The following is a 13,305-nucleotide window of genomic DNA, read 5'->3' as shown; positions in this document are numbered from 1 at the left end:
AGGTATGTTACTGTGTGGGCCCTGCAGTGTTGCTTACTGCAAAGGCCATGCTTTCTTTCCTGCACAGTGAAACAGCTCAGTGCATGTTTATTTAAACAAACCCAACCGAACAACAACAAAAACCCTCAAAAGCTGGGGTTTGGAGACATGTACAGGTGTGACTAGTTATACACTAAAGGAGTGCCATGTCAGGGCTTTTTATTTCCATTGTTTAACTGATACTCTGTAGTAAAGGTACCCTCTATGGGTCAAATAAATAATTTAGATGAGTAAAGGCATCCCAGCTCACTTTTGTTGTAGGTTTCTTGAGCTGGATACTTGCATCTCAGGATTTATAATAATGCCTGTGTCTGCTTGGCAGTGAACATGAAGTATTTATATAAGTTAGAACAGCTGACATTTCCTAGTAATGTGATCCAGCTGAAATTTGACTCATTGAAAACTCATCTTGATATGCAAATTATCAGATGATGTTACCAATGCCTTTTAGTTAATGCTCTCACCATACTGATGTGTCAAGCCATGTTCTTATGTCTCAATCTTTTGCCCCTGGTTCTTTTTCTATTCTAGAAAATCATTCCAAAGCGAATTTCAGGGAGAATCTGAGGGATGTGAATCTCCATCAGACCTGAAAGCTCAGCTGGAAAGTCTAGAAGCAGACCTCTCCTTTTTGATGAAATTCACTGGCATTCAGTTCACAAGTCATTCCAAGAAAACAGTAGAAAGAAGTAAGCATTTTTGTTCATTTTATTGGTGCTATACTGAGCACGGTAAGGAGGGTAAATTCAGACTGGATATTGGGAAGAAGCTCTTCACTATGAGGGTGGTGAGACACTGCAACAGGTTGCCCAGGGAGGTGGTAGAAGCCCCATCCCTGGAAGATTTTAAGGCCAGGCTGGATGGGGCTCTGAGCAACCTGATCTAGTGTGAGGTGTCCCTGCCCCTGGAAGAGGGATTGGAACTAGATGATCCTTGACGTCCCTTTCAACCTTGATGATTCTGTGATTCATTGCATTTGCAAACGAATGCTGTGATTTTACTTTCAATGTTGGCAGAAAGACAATTATTTGAAGATATGACAGAATTTCCTTTATTGACAGCATAGTTTCTGGGTAAACACAGTGTTTTGCAGAGTGTGAAAGGGAGAAATTGGTGTTAAGTTACTTTTGGGTTGGGTTGGTTTTGGTTTCTTAATCCAAATGGGTTGCTTAACTATATGACGGATAGTATTAGTTGGTACTTTGGACAGAGTTATAATCAAGTATTTGTTTTATAACAGCTAGAAACAGAACAGTGCAAAAGCACAGAGTATCAGGAACTTGCTACTCCCTGTCTTTTCAACTGGAATTCCAGCTTCTTGAAATGCAGGTAAGGATCAATGGATGTTTTAAAAGAAAACAACCAAAGAAAACTTGAAATGGGTGACATGGGCATGTCTCAGTACTTCCTTTTCCAGCTGAGACCTTCAACTGGTGTTTTGGTTGCCTCTGTCTACTTAATCTAAGTCTCAGTGGGATGTTTTCACTCTGTAACACTTGGATCCAACTTTTAAATTCCATGTGCATCCAAGCAAAATAGTTCTGAAGGTCAGGTTCAATAGTCAGAAAAGACTTATCACAGAATCGTTTAGGTTGGAAAAGACCTTTGAGGTCATCAAGTACAAGTGTAAATCTAGCACTGCCAAGTCCACATCACCCTTCCTTCCCAAAACATGCTCTCTGTGGGAGTTCTTGCAGGCTAACAATTAAGTAAAGCCTTGAACAGCACTGGATTTCCACTGACTCTGCCAAGTACCTGCTGGGACTTCATCCTGACCCCACGTGGCTTTCATCCCATAGCTGTCTCCAATCTCCCCCACCACATTTTCTCTTGTCAGATACCATGTTATGGAGACTTGAAAATTCAGAACTGTACCTCTCTTGAGAAAGCTGGGGAAAAGCTAAAACCCTACAAACTCAAACCACTGTTTTTTGTGGGTGTTTTTATCTTTGCTTTGGTCATATTTCTATTTGCTTGGCTACTGTGACCACCATTACATCAGGGAACTGCTCAGATGCTACATGAAGGATTAGACTTTTGGCCAAGAAACTCTATCATAAGAATTTATTCTTAGTATAGAATTCAGAATGATAGCAGTGGAAACCAACTGCTACTCCAAATGAGAGCAATGTACCCCAGTTTGTGTAGTATCTATTCTATAGTTTTGACAACAGGAAATATCCTTCTCTGGACAACTTGATTTTCATCTCAGCTTTAAAGGTATTTAAGTTGAATGTTATTGGACCTGAAATTAATATTTAGACAGTCACATGTGCATTGCATAATTTGAAATTGCTGGATCAGCTTATTGTGCAACCTAAGTGTGACTTAAAACTTGTGGTCCTAATGATACCATTTTACCATTTGCTAGTGTAGAACTGCATTTGGCTTTGAGCATGGAAATAGCCTACCTTAGCTCTGCGACTTGGTTAGATTAATGTTCGTCTCCCCTGTGTGCTCCTGCAGAATGCAGGCATCTTTTAGTGTCAACAAGGCTCAGATGAGTAGCGCTGTATTAGTTTGTTGATAGCCGCAAGGGTCATGCTTCAATCAATTTACACCACGAGGTGGCGCCACTCGTCGTCATAATGCCTGAAACCTCTCCTACTCAGCGCTATTTAGTCATACGTGAAGTACCAAGTGTAAAAGACCAAAGCAAACAGCAACAAAAAACCCCACCAAACAACCAAAAACCCAACAAAAACAAATTAACAAACTCCAAAATAAATAAAACACACACAGGGAAAAAAACCCCACCCTCCCACCCCCCAACAAAAACTATTACAAAAACATAGTGTCAGACCAGCATACAGTTAGAATAGAATTAACCAGGTTGGAAGAGAGCTTTGAGATTGAGTCAAACCTATCATCCAGCACTATCTAATCAGCTGCACCCTGGCAACAAATGCCCTATCCACTCTCTTCCTAAACACCTCCGGTGATGGTGACTCCACCACCTCCCTGGGCACTCCATTCCAATGTCCAGTCATTCTTTCCATGAAGAACTTCTTCCTAACATCCAGCCTAAACCTCCCCTGGCACAGCTTGAGACTGTATTGATATTCCCAAGCTGACTGCTGTTTTGCCAGATCTGAGTGCAAGCAAAGAAGCTCCTGTCAGTTCACCAGTGTTCATAGGTGAATGCTGACAAAGGGCAAAAAGTGAATAAAGAAAACATATGTAATGCAAAACCGTTGTCTGATTTATTTTCCTCTCTTGCTATCTTCAGGTATTAGGAGAAGACATGTAGAATTAGCTCAGTGATCTGCCACAACAGTTCTAAACCTTTTGAGAGAGCAGTTACTCAAATGAGAGTTGCTTTCTGCTCAAGAACTTTCCTTTCAAATCTTTATTTAACCCTACAATGATGCCTTGGCACGTTTTAGTAATCCACTTTCTTTAGAAGGTAGCATATTAGCATGGGACTACTAGCAGCTTTTCTACAGCTCCAAATACATGTTGAACCTTTTACTCTAAACTTAAAACGTTTTTTCCTGATGTTGTTGACTCAGTCCATTAAGCTCTGTACTGTGTCTTGGTTTGCTTTTTCCATTTAAAGTGAGGGCAGCACTAGGGATTGCTGTGATGCACATTAGCATTTGATTTGAGATTGTCTTTAGTCTCCTCTCTGTGGCAACTCCCATTTGCTGGTAGTCACTGGGTATAAGGAAAATGAAGTACCAGGTCTCCAGTATGAAGGGAAGCAAGTCTTCAAGCCAGCATTTTAAGTTGTTTTTTTGTTCACTGTTATCTAGCCTGTTGCTCTGGTGTCTTCAAGAATGGATAGAAATAAAGAATTAAGTTATTTGGTGTTGTCTTTTCTAATTTATGAACTTTCTTTTTTAGTAGGTAATTGGACACTTTTAATTTGGAAAAAGTGTAATCTTTATTGAATAATGATGAATAATACATTTATAGAGTCATAGAATCAATAAGGTTGAAAAAAGACCTCAAAGACCATCGAGTCCAACCTGTCACACAGCACCTCATGACTACTAAACCATGGCACCAAGTGCCACATCAAATCCCCCTGGACACCTCCAGGGATGGTGACTCCACCACCTCCCTGGGCAGCACATTCCAACAGCTAACAACTCGCAGTGAAGAACTTTCTCCTCACCTCCAGCCTAAACCTCCCCTGGTGCCGCTTGAGACTGTGTCCTCTTGTTCTGGTGCTGGTTGCCTGGGAGAAGAGACCAACTCCCTCCTGGCTACAACCACTCTTCAGGTAGTTGTAGACAGCAATAAGGTTTCCCCTGAGCCTCCTCTCTTCCAGCTGCCTCAGCCTTTATGCATATTTATGCACATATCCCTGAGCACCAAATATAATTGTAACAAAGGGCAAGAATTTGAGGCACAGCTATAGGCTTTAAAATAAAAAATAAACCAACCAGGAATCTATTTTTAAAACTTAGAGGAGCATTAGTATGGTTTTCAGATGAAACCTCAGATTTGAGTTTCCTGGTGTGTGTGGCAGCTGGGGGTTGCTCTAGAAAATGAGACTAACCTTCAAGAGGTGGAAGTGACATGAATGGAAGCAGATGAACCTCTTAGTGATGTTTTCCTTTATACATATGCATTGCTATGCTGACAGGTTCTGTGTTGTTCCAAAAGCCTTGTTGTATGGTACTGCTGGTGCTGTTGAAAAGAATGTCCCCACTGTTTAGAAAAAGCTATTTCACACATTCTGGTGCTTAGTAGCATTTGTGTATATTGCTGTCTATTTTGTGTACAAATAGATACTTTCTTTTCCTCCTTGTTAGAGGAATTTCTAAAACACTATGTTATTTCTCCAACCTAGGATGAAGAGAAAGTGTCCTCTGTTATTACTGATCTCAGCATTGTAATGGAATCTGGAGAAGATTTGAATGTGAGCAAGTTTGTGTCAAGGTAAGGTTTCTTGTTAAAAGGATGTTGCATGGCATAAACTTATCTTGGATCTAATGCTGAGTTTTCAGGTAAGTTGCAGGCACTGTCTTTGGCAACCTAAACATTTCCCATTGCTTGTCTGTATCCTTCTGGAGAGAAGACAAAATGCATTTAGGGCCTGAAAGAAATGCCTGTTGAAGAGAAAGAGTTTTACCTGTTTGACATTGATTCAGAGAAAGCTATAACAAGGTAATGCCAGTTACTGCATTTTAATGTCTATAATCACTATGTTAGCTGTTATTCAGATGTTTGAGTTGCAGATGTGTAGTGTGGGTAAGTAATAGTTGAAGTGTACATCCAGGATCCCTTTCCAGTTCTTACCTCTTTCCAGTTTCCTGCTCACTGTTTCATTTCTCTTCTTTGCATCAGGATTTCTTTCAATGATACTTTAAAAACAATGGAATAGAGTTTAAAAGCTTGGAGTTGTGCATTTGTGGAATGGCTTCAGAAAATGTACATAGAAACCTAAGCCTATGACTATTTCTGTGTCCTAAGCATAAACTATTCTGAGAACAAATCTGTTACATCTAAATTATTGACTTGAAATTAACTCTCTTCTTTAATTTCTTTTGGTTAATATTATTTCTTTTTAGACTTGGGGAGGGAGAGAGAAGGCAAATGGCTGAGTGAAAATAAAGGTCCATTGAGTTATCCTAGGTTTAATTAATGTGTAGTGAAAACTGAATTTTTCATTTAGAGGCCATGGAATTTCCACATAAATCTCCTGAAGCTAGTGGTGTAACTAAGAATAGTAATTGACTGCTCTCAAGAAGCAGGATTTAGAAGAGGAAATGATCCTGTTTTTCTCATAAGTATTTTCTGACAGCAGAAGTGTCTTGGAACTTAATAGTCATGCTAGAAAGGAATGTGGTGAAGTAGTGGCAGACTTTATTTCATCCTGGCTTGAGCGCTGCTGTCTTGTCCCAGTCTCTTCACGGCCCTGCTTCTTTTCCACATTACACCAGTATCCATGAGTAAACACAAGTTTTCATGAATGATACAAGATGAATTGAGGCTTTGCTGTCAATAAAGCAAGCAGTTCTTTCTTCTTAGCCTGTATTTCCGTGTTCTATCTGTTGTCCTTGCGTCAGTCTACACGCTTTTGAAACCACATGGCAAATGAGATCAGCATAGTTACTTGTTAGAAAAGGTAACTGGAGATGGGAGTGGGAAGCCAACCTTAATAAACAACCAGGTTGGAAGAGACCTTCAAGATCATCGCGTCCAACCCATCAACCTATCCAACCCACCTAAACAACTAACCCATGGCACCAAGCACCTTGCCTCCCCTCATCCCCCAACCCCTTCAAACTGATTTTTTTTCCCCCCATTTGAATTGTTCTACAATGGCACAGTATTTGTTGCTGGTGTGAAGAAATAAATGTGTCCAGAGTGGGGTAGATATTGACAATGTCTGTTTTGGCAGCAAAAACTGTTAGCCTGATTTAATCTGTTCATGTGATTTTCCCCTTATGGCTCGGTTCCTCAGTCCCCTTCATGGCCAATTTCAGCCTTTTCCCAACTAGCCCTTCATTCTTCAGTCTTCCAGCTGTTCTTTGAATCTGATTGCTCTCTCTCCCTCCCTTTCCCTTCATTTTTGACCAGCTAAACCTGTTTTCCCTTTGTATTGTTTATTCCTTTCAGCTTTCCCCACCGGTTTTAGTTTCCTTCTCTTGCCTCCTCGGCCCAATCTGGCCAAATAAATTGTCTAGCTCTGTACTGTTTTCTCTGTTGGCCTGGAGTTTTTTCTTCTTCCTGCTCAACTTTCTATTATGTTTTTTTTTGCTTCATTTTTCATAATACATGACACAGAAGGGTCTTTAAGAGCACCAGAGTTAAAAACTTGGCATTCAGTTCTAATTCCCAAGCCCATCCTGCTTTGGAAGGAAACAGGAAAATGCCACATGTTTTCTGAAAGAAGCAATATTCAGTGGTTTATTATCAACCACGTAGTGCTGCATGGTATAATATCTGTTTTTAAAAGCTGTGTCCCCTTCCTTAAATGGGTTGTGGCAATAAGATATTTAAGCAAATGGATTGATAATATTCAGTCTTCAGTTTGGGGCTTTTCCTTGAGCCCACTTTCCACCAGTTACCACTTATGTTGTACACTGTTAATGTTGAGGATCAGGATACCTATGAAAAATCTTGTAGCCAGTCATTTTTTCTTTCTTTGGTTTCCCATTAATTGTTGGGTTAGTAAACTATTGCATAGATTACTTAGTCCAATTGGAGGAGTATGCAGGCAGCTTGAAAACTGCTCCTGCTTTCTGCAGGCAGCTTGAAAACTGCTCCTGCTTTCTGCAGGCAGCTTGAAAACTGCCCCTGCTTTCTGCAGGCAGCTTGAAAACTGCTCCTGCTTTCTGCAGGCAGCTTGAAAACTGCTCCTGCTTTCTGCAGGCAGCTTGAAAACTGCCCCTGCTTTCTGCAGGCAGCTTGAAAACTGCCCCTGCTTTCTGCAGGCAGCTTGAAAACTGCTCCTGCTTTCTGCAGGCAGCTTGAAAACTGCCCCTGCTTTCTGCAGGCAGCTTGAAAACTGCCCCTGCTTTCTGCAGGCAGCTTGAAAACTGCCCCTGCTTTCTGCAGGCAGCTTGAAAACTGCCCCTGCTTTCTGCAGGCAGCTTGAAAGCTGCCCCTGCTTTCTGCAGGCAGCTTGAAAACTGCCCCTGCTTTTTACTAATTCATTAGAATTTATGAGTCAGAGTGAATAATCTGTGAAATACCTATGTTATATTGAATCACAGAATGTGAAGGGGTGGAAGGGGCCTTGAAAGATGGAGAGCAGCCCCCTGCCAGAGCAGGATCACCTAGAGCAGATCACACAGAATGCATCCAGGCAGATTTTGATTATCTCCATGGACTGAGTTCTTCCCACAGCTGTGTCATTGCTTGGGTTTATATGCTAATGCAAGTAGTCTCACTTATTGCAGTGAGGTAAAAGAGATTTCCCCTCTTAAAATAACTAAAAGACCTTGTTAATGGAGCCTTAAATATTTTGACAACACTTCCCTGTATACTTTAGTGTTTTGTTGATGTTTAGTGAAATGGTGTTTAGATGAAGGCACGTGATTTTAACCTGATACATCATTACTCTCTGCATGGATATGCTCTTTGCTGGTTTTGGATGACTTGTGTTACATAGATTTTGGGTTTGGAGATGGATGGGTGTTCTCTGGTCCTACTTAGCATTTTGTTAATGCTAACTTCTTAAAATTTAAGCCTTCTGTTTTTTTTTTTTTAAACATGCCCTTTCATGGTACCTCATTTCATAGCCATGTTGCCACACAATGTGTATTGGTATTTTAATGTTTGTTGCAGTTGATTTCAGTATTAGGAATCAGGTTAACTTAGGCAAGGAAGGTGGATGACTTGCTGGAACGTGTCCAGAGAAGGGCAACAAAGTTGGTGAGGGGTTTGGAACACAAGCTTGATGAGGACAGACTGAGAGAACTGGGCTTGCTTAGCCTGGAGAAGAGGAGACTCAGGGGAGTCCTTATTGCTCTCTACAACTACCTTAAGGGAGATTGTAGACAGATGAAGGTTGGTCTCTTCTCCCAGGCAACCAGCACCAGAACAAGAGGACACAGTCTCAAGCTGCACCAGGGGAGGTTTAGGCTGGAGGTTAGGAGGAAGTTCTACACAGAGAGAGTGATTGCCCATTGGAATGGGCTGCTCATGAAGGTGGTGGAGTCACCATCATTGGAGGTGTTCAGGAGGAGACTTGACAGGGTGCTTGGTTGCATGGGTTAGTTGATTAGGTGGTGTTGGATGATAGGTTGGATGCAATGATCTCGAAGGTCTCTTCTAACCTGGTTTATTCTGTTCTAATTAGGAATTTTGTTTATGGATACTTGAAGTGCTATGAGACAGTTAACTAAAACGGTGCTCTTATGCAATCTTTCTTTGTTGCCAGTACAAAACAGGCTGTATATCATATATGTTTGTTCAGGCCAATACAGATTTATCCCCTCTCTAAATATTAAATCTGACTTTTCTAGCTGCAATTTTGCCAGCACTGTATCTGTACATGACAGAAGTGTACATTCAGGTATATTTCACAGACTAGCTTTTACATTTGAAAATGATTCTTTGAACTTGTGAGCCCTGACTCTCTCTTTCTGCTTGGCGACCTAGCCTTAAAACTTTTCATCTGCTTTATCTCTTAATGTTGAATCTGAGAGGAAAAATGAAATCCAAACAAACTCAAGATAAAATGCTAAGACAAGGTTACGAAGTTCGTGGTCGCCTTTTGAATTGCATAAAAGTGGATAAACATCAAAATGGCCAAGTTTTTGAAAAAGAGAATTTTAAGCATGTAGTTTTGTAACGAAAGTTTTGTGTTGCCCGCTTCTGTGTACACAGATTTACAGAGCGTGTTGTGCTATGCGTTGAATTACGCTCACCGGACAGTGAGAAGTGGGCAGGCATTACCAAGTCTTGATTTTTTACCATAGGATGTGTAGATTTTTATGTGTACTTTTATGAGTTATGCTTAAAAAAAAAGCTGTCTGGAACACAGAGCTACTCAGCTGTTGTAAACCTCTGTGTGTCTACGTACTTCCAGGGACTCAGTTTCGTGTGTGCTGCCAACGCTGTTTTTTTCGTCTTGGCCTGATTTTGTTGGCAGCTGTGACTGCTGCGGTAACTTCCTCTTAATGATGCTGTTCTTTCCAGGCTAGGATAAGACTTGGTTGGCTTTTCTTTTACATTTTCAGTATCTGAATGAACTCAAAACACAAACTGTTCAAAATATATTGTTTATATACATTAAAGTTTGCCATTCCTCTATATTAAATAGAGCTGGATCTGAGGCACGGTTCTCCCTTGAATAACTGAAGTGACTTTCTGGTACACTGTTGCAGCCATTCTGTTCGTGGCTTCAAGTGTCTCTTCTCAGCTGCTCTGAAAATCCAGAAAGTATAGCTGATCTCAAACACAAAGGATCTTAAAAGTAAAAATTATATAGAGAACTTAGATCTCCTATAACTTTCTGAAGCATTCCCAAAATCGAGTCAGTTTCCTTCCTCAGTCAGTTTCCTTCCTCAGTCAGTTTCCTTCCTCAGTCAGTTTCCTTCCTCAGTCAGTTTTGTAAGCTTCTAAAATCCTGTTTTAATAATTAGAATAACCTTTATTAGAATAAACCAAACCAGGTTGGAAGAGACCTTCAAGATCATCATGTCCAACCCATCAACCAATCCAACCCACCCAAACAGCTAACCCATGGCACTCTCAGCTTTGCTTTTTCAAGGCTGGGCTTGCCAGATATGTTTGACAAGAGAATAGTCTGTTTCATTTGGCTGTGGCTTCATATCAACAATGACATGAAGCTGTCCACCCCTGTAATTAAAGTAGCATGTTGTTTCAGCTATTCTGATATTAGCTTTTGTGGAATTTTGCCTTCTTTGTGTTCTTGCCACATTTCTTTACTAAAAACTGCACACCCTTTACAAGTTTGGGTTTTTTTTTTCTCCCTCCCCCTGACAACACTGGATGGATGGATGGATGGATGGATGTCCAGTTCTGGGCCCCTCAGTTTAAGGAGAACATCGAGACACTTGAAGGTGTCCAGAGAAGGGCAACAAGGCTGGGGAGAGGCCTTGAAAACAAGCCCTATGAGGAGAGGCTGAGGGAGCTGGGATTGTTTAGCCTGGAGAAGAGGAGGCTCAGGGGTGACCTCATTCCCCTCTGCAATTACCTGAAAGGTGGTTGTAGCCAGGAAGGGGTTGGTCTCTTCTCCCAGGCAACCAGCAGCAGCGCAAGGGGACACAGTCTCAAGCTGTGCCAGGGGAGGTTTAGACTCGAGGTGAGGAGAAAGTTCTTCACCGAGCGAGTCGTTCGTCATTGGAATGTGCTGCCCAGGGAGGTGGTGGAGTCACCGTCCCTGGAGGCGTTCAAGAGGGGATTGGACATGGCACTTGGTGCCATGGTCTAGTCATGGGGTCTGTGTTGATAGGTTGGACTCGATGATCCTCGAGGTCCTTTCCAACCTAAGTTATACTGTGATACTGTGATAGTTGGCTGCTTGGCAGTTTCTGTCACCTTATCATCTCCTTTCTTTTTCTCTTTTGTGATCCTTACATCAGGAATTGCACTGAAGCTTAAATGATTTAACTTTTGTATGTGTGAAACATGTAGGAAATAAACTTCCTTATGTTCGAAGTGTAAAATCTGTTTGTCTGGTTTTGATTTGACTTCATCACTCAGGTCCTGGAATTATTATCTTTTAGGTTTAGGTGGCACTTGTGTATTCTTGCCTTTGTTAACTACTGACAGTAGAAATGTTAAGAAAAATCTTAATATACTAAGCATGGAAGCATTGTACATGAATATTTTCACTGAGTGCTGTTCAATTCCTCTGAAACTGGCAAAGGCAAAGCTTTAGACACTTTTCTTTATTTTCACCAAATCCATTACTAGCAAAGTACAAAGCCAGCTGAGCTGTCTCTGCACTGCTTCTTGCAGGACATCAGGTTCCAAGGCAATCTACTAGTACAGGTGTAGGACCATTTGTATGAATGAAGCCATCATGTACCCAAGTACAGCTTAACTGCTAAATCATGAGGAAGCCCCAAACTGCAGAAATACTGAGAGGTGTTCTGCAGGAATTAGCTTAGCTCCAGCCAGGATTATTAATTTCTCTTTATAGTGGGCCTGGCACTTAAGATCTCTGCACTCCTCAGTTGCATATTCATCAGCATCTCTTCCCTTTTCTGCCCTACTCTGTAATTATTGAGAGCATCACCACCTCCCAGAGAGCAGATAAATCAAGATCTAATTACAGATTGGCTGTTTTGATTTAGATGCCATGTATGCTCTGATGAACAGGCTTTGTTTTCTGAAATTTCAAGGTTGATCTTGAAAGGCTGAATGTTGCGTGGGCAGAGGCAGGCAACATGTCAGGTAAAGATGCTGGAGAGCAGCCCTGTGGAGGACCTGGGAGTCCTGGTAGATAACGAGTTACCCATGGGATGGCAGTGTGCCCTTGTGGCAAAGAAGGCCAAGGGTATCCTCGGGTGCATTAAGAAGAGTGTGTCTAGCAGATCAAGGGAAGTTCTTCATCCCCTCTAATATGCCCTGGTGAGACATCACCTGGAATATTGCATCCAGTTTTGGGCTCCCCAGTTCAGGAGGGACAGGGATCTACTTGAGAGAGTCCAATGAAGGGCTACAAGGATGATTAAGGGACTGGAGCACTACTTTATGAGGAGAGGGTGAGAGACCTGGGACTGTTTAGTCTGGCGAAGAGATGACTAAGAGGGGATTTAATAAATCATTATAAATATCTGAGGGCTGAGTGTCAAAAAGGAGGGGACAGCCTCTTCTCAATTGCACCCTGTGATAGGAGAAGGGGCAATGCATGTAAACTACAGCACAGGAAGCTCCACATCAACATGAGGAGGAACTTTACTATAAGGGTCACATAGCACTTGAAGAGGTTCCCCAGAGGGGTTTTGAAGTCTCCTTCTCTGAAGACTTTCAAGACCTGTCTGGAGGTGTTCCTGTGTGACCTGTGCTAGATTATATGGTTATGTGGTCCTGCTCTGGTGGGGAGGTTGAAATTGATGTCCTGGGGTCCCTTCCAACCCCTAACATTCTGTGATCCTGTAATATTCAAGGCTTAGTGATGCAATTTGTTACCTACAAAACCAGTGGTAGCATTTAAAAGTTGTAGTGTGCAATATCTTGGAATTTATTTAGAGAGACAGAGTATTAAGTCATGGAGATTTTTAGTCAACTACTTTGTCCTGTTACCACATTATACATTTAAGACTAAATATTTTGCTGCTTACCTTCCTGAGCAGTTGAAACCACTGCTTTATAAGTGTATTCTTTGATTTTTCTTTTCATGGTGTACATTGCAGGTTTTTGGTGGTTTTTTCTGTTGTGATAATTGTTTGGGGGGAGTTGATTTCGCGCTTCAAATTCTAACAATATGAATCACAAGTTCTTGAAGGAAAAAGTGCAGATTTTAGGCTCTAGAAGTGGTACTGACTAGTACTGTTTGGTTTCTGTGTTTTGCAGAACTGAAGAGCATGGAGATCTTTTGACATTTTTCAGAAGCCTTTCGTTGCATGCTGAGTGGTACGAACATCGTAGGCGCACCTTCCTACACTTCAAGGTAGTGTCTATCAAGCCTTTATCTATCAGTACTAGATTTAGTTCTGTTGCTCATTCAGGCAGAGCAATGGAGGTGAAATTAGCACTCTTTAGTGGAGTGTAGAAACCTTAATGTTGAACATTGTGAGGAAGAGAATATTAGGTGAAGGTTTTTGTGTTGTGTTCAAGGGGCAATGCTCCTGCTTGGTATTTGTTGTGATGTTTTCCAGTCTATTGCTG

General features: G+C 41.4%; 1 protein-coding gene across 6 annotated transcripts in view; it reads left to right on the top strand.

Moving 5' to 3' along the window:
- Nucleotides 1-13,305, top strand: part of CENPP (centromere protein P) — a 154,427-nt gene that overhangs the window by 4,261 nt on the left and 136,861 nt on the right. For all 6 annotated transcript variants that reach the window (XM_068158044.1, XM_068158042.1, XM_068158041.1 and 3 more), the window contains 4 exons: nt 571-728; nt 1,280-1,368; nt 4,841-4,929; nt 12,991-13,087. In XM_068158044.1, coding sequence (XP_068014145.1) covers nt 571-728; nt 1,280-1,368; nt 4,841-4,929; nt 12,991-13,087 — 433 coding nt within the window. The remainder of the gene's footprint in view (nt 1-570; nt 729-1,279; nt 1,369-4,840; nt 4,930-12,990; nt 13,088-13,305) is intronic.

The sequence above is a fragment of the Melanerpes formicivorus genome, unplaced genomic scaffold, assembly GCF_026170545.1.
Source record: "Melanerpes formicivorus ecotype bairdi unplaced genomic scaffold, bMelFor1.0.p_v2 SCAF_38, whole genome shotgun sequence".
In the NCBI taxonomy this organism is placed as follows: domain Eukaryota; kingdom Metazoa; phylum Chordata; class Aves; order Piciformes; family Picidae; genus Melanerpes; species Melanerpes formicivorus.
This window is presented reverse-complemented; position numbering and strand designations above follow the sequence as displayed.